Raw genomic sequence first — 8,431 nt, forward strand, 5'->3', positions numbered from 1 at the left:
TCCTTGCCTGCTCCCGCCCCGGCCAAGGGTCACACTTGAACTTTAGGTTGCCCAGAGCCTAAAAACCTTAGCCACCCACTTGCGCGCGCGTCGGAAACCGTACCCAGCGAGTGGGAACGCTCGATTCAGGCCACTTTAGATAAAAAAAACCAAATTTGCCCCGGCCTCGGGGAACCTTCGGCAACTGCTGGCCCGCACAGCGCTCAGCACGCTGCGCGTTTAGCTAAGCCATCAGCTGCGGGAGCCCCGCGTGTGCGTGAGGAATGTCTCCAGTGCTCCCGTCACCTCTGCTGTCGGGTCGGAGGGAACCTCGTCGGCCAAGGGTCGGGAGAGTGGGTGCGCGTGTGGGCGGAGGAGTCGCCCCGACCCCTCGCAGATCCGGAGTGTCAAGTGGCGAACCCTTCGAAGCCAGCCCCTCTACTCCAACAACTAGCCAACTTCCAAGCCTGCTCTGGCATTTCACTTAAGTTCTCAAACAAGCCCTCCCGGGGTCCCTCTAGAACTCCCTCGCCTGCACCTCGTCCAAATTTGGCTCCAGGTCTCGGGGAAGCCCCCGCCACACCTGCCATTTCTCGCCCGCTCTCTCCGTGCGCCCATCATTTCCGGGCCCCGAACACCCACACAGCCGACCCTCGGCGGGCCCCAACACATCCACCCCCCGGGCCGCCCCGAGGCCGTTCACCTTCCAGCCCGCCGAGCTGTTGCTGTCGCCCTTATCCTTGAAGTAGGGCACACTCTTCACCATCCACTCGTAGATCTGCGACAGGGTGAGCCTCTTCTCGGCCGAGCTCTCGATGGCCTTGGTGATGAGGTCGGCGTACGACAGGTTGCCCCACGCGTTGCGGCGCGACGAACTGGTCTTGCGCGGCTGCCCAGCGAGTGGCCCCGCGGCGGCTGGAGGCACCGGTGGGGGCTGCGACAGCGGCCCGGTCGGTGGGGGCTGCGGCGGCGCCGAGTGCACGCAGCCCGCCTCGGGGCCCTGGAAGTCCCCGCACAGGCCCCTACTGGCGGCAGCTGCGGCCGCCACGGCCACGCAACCCGGTGCCCGCGCGAAGTCCTCGCTCTCTTCTAGCAGGCTCAGGTTGCTCATAAAGTCGGTGCTGACAGCGGACGCCGAGGCCAGGCTCGCCGTGGCGTCGGGGTTGGCGGCCGTGCTGCCCGACGGCGCCGGGCTGGAGGTGGTCGAGTTGGACTGGTTAAACTCCGGCCTGGGCAGCGGCCAGGTGCAGGAGCGCTGCCGAGGCAGCGGCTCGAAGTCCGGGTCGGTCTCCACCACCTGAGGCGCTTCGGCCATGGTGCCCCCCGCCCCTCCCCCACCAGCAGAGAGTACCAGGAGACGCGGCCACCGGGGGCGCGGAGCGGGCGGTCGGAGTGTCGCTCCGAGATTGGGGGCCGCGGACGGCGGACGCACGCCGGAGCGAGGCGCGGCGCAGCGGACGGACGCGCCCAGAACTTAACTTCGCTGGGTCACCGGTGTCTGGGATCCTCCGAGTTCGTGCCTCGGACGGGGCAAGGACCAGGCCGCGGAGCCCGGCAGCTCGGGCACCACGCTCCTGATGACAGGGCCGCGGACGCAAGGGCAGACGGGCGGACGCCGCGGGCCGCTCTCTCTCCCCCGCGGCCGCGCGACAGCGGCGCTACTGCCTGTTGAATGTGGCGGCGGCGGGGACTGCAGCGACTCCGCAGCCTCCCGTCTTACGGGATCTGCAGCGGCTCCCCGCCCGCGGCGGCGCGCGCGCCGCCCCGCCCCTGACCGACAGGCTGCGCGACCAATGGACGCGCCAAGTCTCCGCCTAGGCAACCAATGAACGCGGGCCTGGGAGGGAGCTCCTTTCCCCCGGGAGGCGGCAGTAGGTTGGTGGGGGGCAGCGGGGTGTTTTTCTTTCTCACACACTTTTTTTTTCTAATCTCCGTTATTATTTTCTGTAATTCTCAAGTGTTTCTGAGTCTCTGGCGCCTCAGTGTTCGGATTGCTAGGAGGCAAACCGGCGTGGAGGCGGCGACCATACTTTTGTTTACTACGGAGTGCAATCGAGTACTCCAGGCAGAGCCCAGACCCCGACTCCCGGGATGGCGCGGAGCCGCTGCGCGCTCCCGGACGCGACGTGGGCGGTGGGGCGCCTCGTGGATTCCACTCAGCCCGCTCCGCCCACGCGTCTTCGCGGAGCTCTCGGGAAGTCGGTGGGGTTTGTTTTGGAGAAATGTTTTCTTAAGCTGGCATCTGCCCGGGCCGCCCCAGGCACGAAGATCCTACGGTGAAGATCCGTCGCTCTGCGGCTCCGGATTCCCCTTCCCACCCTACCTGTGCACACCTGCAAGCCGAGCCTCTGCGGTTCTCCCAGCCCCAGCCCCAGCCCCAGCCCCCAGCCTCCAGTCTTCCTGAACCCAAAAGAGGTGCGGCGCGGGGAGAAGACTGTTGCACAAGCACCTAGATCCAGTAGCGCCACAGATCTGAAGTCTTCTATGGAACCTCTTTCCTGCCACGAGAATCTCACTTTTTCCTGAGGACCGGAGTGGTGGCTAAAGGGTCAGAGGAGAGCGTTTAGAGACAATCTTGTCACTTTATTGCCCCTAATTAAGTTTAACTGGTTGCTTACTTCTTTTTTATTGAGAATGGAAGCGATGAGGTGTTGAAGTCGCAAAAGGAGATAAGCCACAAGTGTTGGGGCACAGCTCGTCTCTCCAGTTCTTAAGCTCCCAGACCCGGGTATCTAATATAGGATCAGCAGAGCCAGAGGTAGAAAGACAATGATCCTTTTTGCCTTTATATTTTGAAGAAAATATTTCCTCGCTTAATTTTTCTGATTTGCTTTCTCTTTTACAAAGAAGTATGGGTGGCATTTTCTTTTAATGACTAGGGACACCTTAGAATTGAAGATGCATATCGGGGTTTTAAATATGTCCCAAAAGACAGCTCCTAATTTCTTGTTGCTGTTGTATGTCACTCCTTCTTACGTGGAGTTTTTCTATGTAAAATGAGGCTCCAAAGAAAACCGGGCTTCTTACTTCTTATTCCTTCCACTTTGCATCTAGCGGTGGCTCTAATCCAGGCCCCTATTCATAATCCCTTTTTTTCCGGAACCGGCTGCCTACTAATAAAAAAGATTTGAGTGGAGATCCTAAACCAGAGGTGTTGAGGGCAGAGGTGGGTAGACTGCATTACCTTGACTATGAATTTTGGCTGGTGAGGTCTTCTTTGACAGCCGCGGGGAGCCTTGAGTAAACGGGTGAGCTTAAAAAGGACCACAAAGCACAACCCTGGCTGCTCCTTTGTAATCACACTGTGCTGAGGTGGGCCCACAGTCAGACAACCGCACCCTGCAAATAGGCGGAGCACTAGTGGGCCATTCTTGGCAATGAAATCCAGCTGTGAATTTGGCCTTAGCCTCATTTCTATTCCAGTTTCTCAGGGACTGTACCGATAAGAGTATTTGGTTAAGGGAGTTTTCCTAATGCTTTCCCCAAATCTTCAAATTCTCTAAGGCCACTGTCCCCAATTGTTTCTTTAAATGTCATAGTATAGGCTAGTGACACAGCAAAGGCTTAAATGTGTGGGGCCCTAAGTCGAGACAAAAAAAAAAAGCCTAAGAACCTGTACAATCAATGTCCCTAATAAAGGTTTTTTTTTTTTTTAATGCATCTTAAAAAATTGATAAGGGGGATTATTCGTGGTTGTGTCAAGAAGTCAGTGTACTGAAGCATAGGGCATGGCAGAACATCTTTTCACACTCATTTCCTGTCTTCCCCTGGCACAAACCAGTCTGAAAAGAATAACCTTGTGTTGTAACTGTCATTTCACGTCCTCACAAGTAGGGAGACGCATGCAAAAATAGGAGTCACTGGGAGAGCAGGCATGATGTGCTTTGGGGATTTTGAAAGAAACAGGCAAAGTGCCTTTGATAAAAGTTATGTCAAGTTAAACATTCTTCTCCGGTAACCCTGTAAAAATGTTGCGGTGGAAAGTAAATGTGGGTTATCTTTGGCCTCCTTTGATTAATAGATAGTAAAACATCCCACCAAGAGAGCAGTGCCAGGGTGAGAGCTTCCACTTCTTGCTTCCCATCAATAGTATCAATGCACCTGCAAAAAAGTATAACCATCCCGTAATACCAGTGTACAATACAATAATCGTTGTAGCTGGTGTGTCTTCTTCCTGCTAACCATGCATCTTGGTAATTCTAGTCACCTGAATTCCGCCAAGATGAGTGAAGTCTTCACTGACAAGACTGAGGAAGCAGTGACTTAGCCAGACAGTAGCAGGCCTGCTGAGCATACGCCGTGCCCTGGACTCGGGCATACACTCCTAAGATAGTACACACCAGTAACCCCAGCACTTCAGAGGTGGTGGCAGGAAGATCAGGAGTTTAGGGTGCATTCCAAACTAGCCTGGGTTACATGAGGCCCTACGCACCCACCCACCCCCCAAAAAAAAAGAAAGAGAAAGGGAGGATTAAGAAAGTGGAAAAAAGAGAGATACTACAATAAAAGGTGTTTTTGTGGAACGTGTAAACATGACAGGTGTAGTGGTGTGAGCCATTAAACCCAGCCCTCAGGGAGGCAGAGGCAGGTGGATCTCTGTGAGTTCCATGGCAGTCAAGGCTGTATAGTGAGATCTTGTCTCAAAAACAAGCAAATGTTTTAGCTGGAACTAAAGGCCTGACGTCCCAGAAACCCATAAAGCTGAAGCAGGAGAATCTCAAGTTTAAGTTTTCCTGGGCTACAGAAGGAGTTCAAGTCTAGATGGAATAAGACTTACAAAGACCCTGTCTCAAAATAAAAAGAGGGCTGGAATGCAGTCTTATGGTAGAGATCACCATCTGAGGCCCTAGGTTTAATCCCTAGGACTGTGAGGTGGGAAAGTGGAAATAGTAAGTAGATAACATACAGTTACTGAGCTGTGATTGAAGCTCGTTGGTATGTGTACTCGGCTTTAATCCCTAGCGCGGCGATGAAATGAGAACCTTAGAGATGATATCCGACAGTGCTGGCGACACAACACAATCAATTAGGAAAGCTCTCTGATCACCTATGGGTGCTGTGCTATCAGTTTAACACAGCCCTCATGGTTCCGACTAGAGATAGCGGCACTGAGAAGTTAAATGCTTTGTTCAAGTTCTGAGAAGTTAGTAGGGCTGGGTATAAAAAGATTTCCCCTTGCTCAGGCCAAAATGATGCTTTCCATTCTGCTACTGGTGATACCACTTTTGGTAGCTCGAGGTTTTGGGATTATCTGATGAAATTTAACCTATACTAAATAGTAGGTCTTTAGACTACTTTAAAATCAGCCAATTCTGAGCTCCAAACTTCCTGGACACTAGCATTTAAAGTGTGTGTGTGTGTGTGTGTGTGTGTGTGTGTGTGTGTGAGTGTGTGTGTGTGTCTGTGTGTGACATTGAGGACTCAAGATGGCCATAAAATTAATAGAGTTGCAAGTCTCAACCTTGCATTCATTTTGAAACACAATGTGTTTTCACTATCTTATTTCTGTTTCTTGTCATATTAAAGCTTTCTCCCATGCTTCTCCCAAAAGCAGGACATGTGTATTAAATAAGAGAACGTTGCCATGTAGAACACAGATGGCCGTACATTTTTGGCAGAGAGGAAGTTTTAACAAGGCATTTTAGTTGGAAAGCTGCAAAGCAAGTAGTCAACTGCTGCTTTATCATCATCAGTTCATTTTCTTGTTTTTCTAATCTAAGCATCCTGTCTCTATAGCACTCGGCAATCCAGGCAAGGGGGTCAAACGCGATGGCAAGCAAATGGCTAACAGAGTCCAGGAGAGTAACAAAGAAATGACCAGCTGAAGAAGAGGCTACTAGCATTTGTTTTACGTGTGTGTGTCTGTCTGTCTGTCTGTGTCTGTGTGTGCATACACATGCATGAGCAAGCATAGCAGGAAGTGTGTGCTTTCTTGATTCCATTTTCTCATTCCAGCTTGTGGACCCTGGAGATCAAATTCAGTTCCCCAGGGTTGGTGGCAGGAAAGTTAACTCAGTCGTGTTACTAGTGGGCCTCCTGCTCCAGTTTTCTAGTAATTAACCATGCTGATTGTCTTTTGTTGAACTGAATGAATGGATAGATGGATGGATGGATGAATAGAGGTAATGACTGTGTAGTTAAGAGTACATGTGTTTTCCTATAATGTGCAGATTATCTGTGTCAGAGACAATGTACAGGAGACAATAGATTGTCACATTTCCGGGGCCAGAGAAATGGCCAGAGGTTAAGAGAGTGCCCTGGCATAGGACCTCACAGTGGCCCATGACTATGGGTAAGTCTAGTTTCAGGGGATAGGACGCCCTCTTCTGGTCCCTGTAGTTACTAGGCATGAACATGCCACAGGCAAACATCCATAAACATTTAAATGTTTTTAGAGAGGGGATGAAATTACTAATTATCAGATTTGGCTGACTCAGAAGACCCATCCTTATGTAAAGTCCCTTGTGCCAGGAAAAAAAAATATATATATATATATACACACACGTGTGTGTGTGTTTTGTAGTAAATAATACCTTTAGAAACACACAGGACTGTTCTACCTTCTAAGGTTTAACATGCTCTATTTTTTGGTTTCTAGGCAGGGTCGTGTAGTCCAGGCTGGTCTCTAACGGATCGAGTAGCTGAAGATGGCCTTGAACTCTTGGTTCTTCCGCCTCCACCTCCCAAGGAGGCAGGAAATACAGGATTCACTCTGAACTTAAGTGTAACATTTAAAAATGAAATTTCTAATTAGCAAAAGACTGAAAGAGTGCCTGGAAAGAAACTAATTTGTCTCAAAGGAAAAAAAAAAAGGATGCCATATGTACTTTAAATAATCTTATGTTTCAACAACAAATTCAAAATAGGATAGTTGAGTTATGTTGCATGTTTGAGCACCACAAGATTCAAACTTGGAAATACTTTGTAATACAAGAACCAAGCTCCACTGGAGGCTGACGGCGTCAGGGTTTATATTGCTGTGATGTAAACACTAAGTCCAAGAGGCTGGGGAGGGAAGGGCTTATTCCGCTTACACTTCCACATTGCTGCTCATCACCAAAGGAAGTCAGGACAGGAACTCACATGGGGCAGGAGCTGATGCAGAGGCCATGGAGGGTGCTGCTTACTTGCTTGCTTCCTCTGTCTTGCTCAGTCTGCTCTCTTCTAGAACCCAGGACCACCAGCCAAGGGTTGGAACCAGCCTCAGTGGGCTGGGCCCTGCCCCGTGGATCGCTAATTGAGAAAATGCCCTACAGCCAGATCTCATGGAGGCCCCTTCCCCTCTGCCGACTCTAGCTTGTGTCAAGTTGACAAAACCAACCAGTGCAGACATCTGTTTTTCTGATTTGTGCATCACTGGAAACAAGAAAATCTATCACATGATGTCACTCAAAGAGACAAGGACCTGGATTCAAATCGGTAGCACTTTTCCAAAAACTAAAATAAATAACATATATGTATGTAAATGTGTGCATGCAAGTTTTATTTCTAAATGTTCTAGCTCTAGACCTTAAATCATAAACTATCATATATATAGTATATATACATATATTCATATATATATGAAGCTTGTTGTGTAGCACATTGGTGTCACACACACAAGAGAGACTCTAACAACATAAGGAGGGAAATATATATATATATATATATATATATATATATATATAGAGAGAGAGAGAGAGAGAGAGAGAGAGAGAGAGAAAGAGAGCGATATTTGAATCTATCCCAATAAAGACTTTCAACAATAAGTATAGGCCAGGCACTTCACAGCCCTCTTTTGTCGTTTTTGTCTTGAGACAGGGTCTCACAATGCAGCCTTGGCTGGCCTAGAACTCCTAGAGATCTGTCTGCCTCTGCCTCCCGGTTGCTGGTACTTAAGGTGTGCACCACTACGCTTAGCTTACAGCTATATTTTGAGTCAACCATTCAAATCACCTAGTAAAGCAAGGGCTGATACGCTTGATCTACACAGAAATGAAAATCAGGTACAGATTTACTTACAGGGTTATCTTAGATGCTGACCTAACTGTAATCAAGCTGGACTGGGACCAGCTGCTATCCACGTTCAGAGTTTACCGTCTGCAGCTGTAAAATGTTGGGACTGGACATTAATCCAATGTTAATTTCATAGCTCAAAATGGTTCTTCTAGGAAATTTACACTTGGAAAGAAATGCATTTCAAGACTGTGATACCAGCACCCGAGAGGCTAAGACAGAAGAATTGCAGCAAGTTCTAGTCTAGGTTTTATCAGTTCCTGGCCAGCATGGAGCGCACAGAAAGCAGAGGATGTTTGATAATATTTGGAACTTTCCTTCTCCTTTTAGGTCACTATTAGCATTCCACTCTGCTTACAGACCAGGTCAAGAAGCTGGACAGATGGCTCGATGGTTAAGAATACCTGCTTCTCCCGCACTTTTTATTCTCTCTAGTAACCTGCTGTTGATTAGCTTA

At 49.7% G+C, this 8,431-nt stretch overlaps 1 protein-coding gene across 1 annotated transcript in view; it reads right to left on the reverse strand.

The window, feature by feature from the left end:
• Foxo1 (forkhead box O1) overlaps positions 1 to 1,712 on the reverse strand; it is a 74,642-nt gene extending 72,930 nt beyond the window's left edge. Inside the window, exon 1 of the mRNA XM_032898429.1 lies at positions 683 to 1,712. Within this exon, the coding sequence (XP_032754320.1) occupies positions 683 to 1,294 (612 nt within the window). The 5' untranslated portion in view covers positions 1,295 to 1,712. The remainder of the gene's footprint in view (positions 1 to 682) is intronic.
• Positions 1,713 to 8,431: the final 6,719 nt, after the last annotated feature.

The sequence above is a fragment of the Rattus rattus genome, chromosome 3, assembly GCF_011064425.1.
Source record: "Rattus rattus isolate New Zealand chromosome 3, Rrattus_CSIRO_v1, whole genome shotgun sequence".
NCBI classification, from domain to species: domain Eukaryota; kingdom Metazoa; phylum Chordata; class Mammalia; order Rodentia; family Muridae; genus Rattus; species Rattus rattus.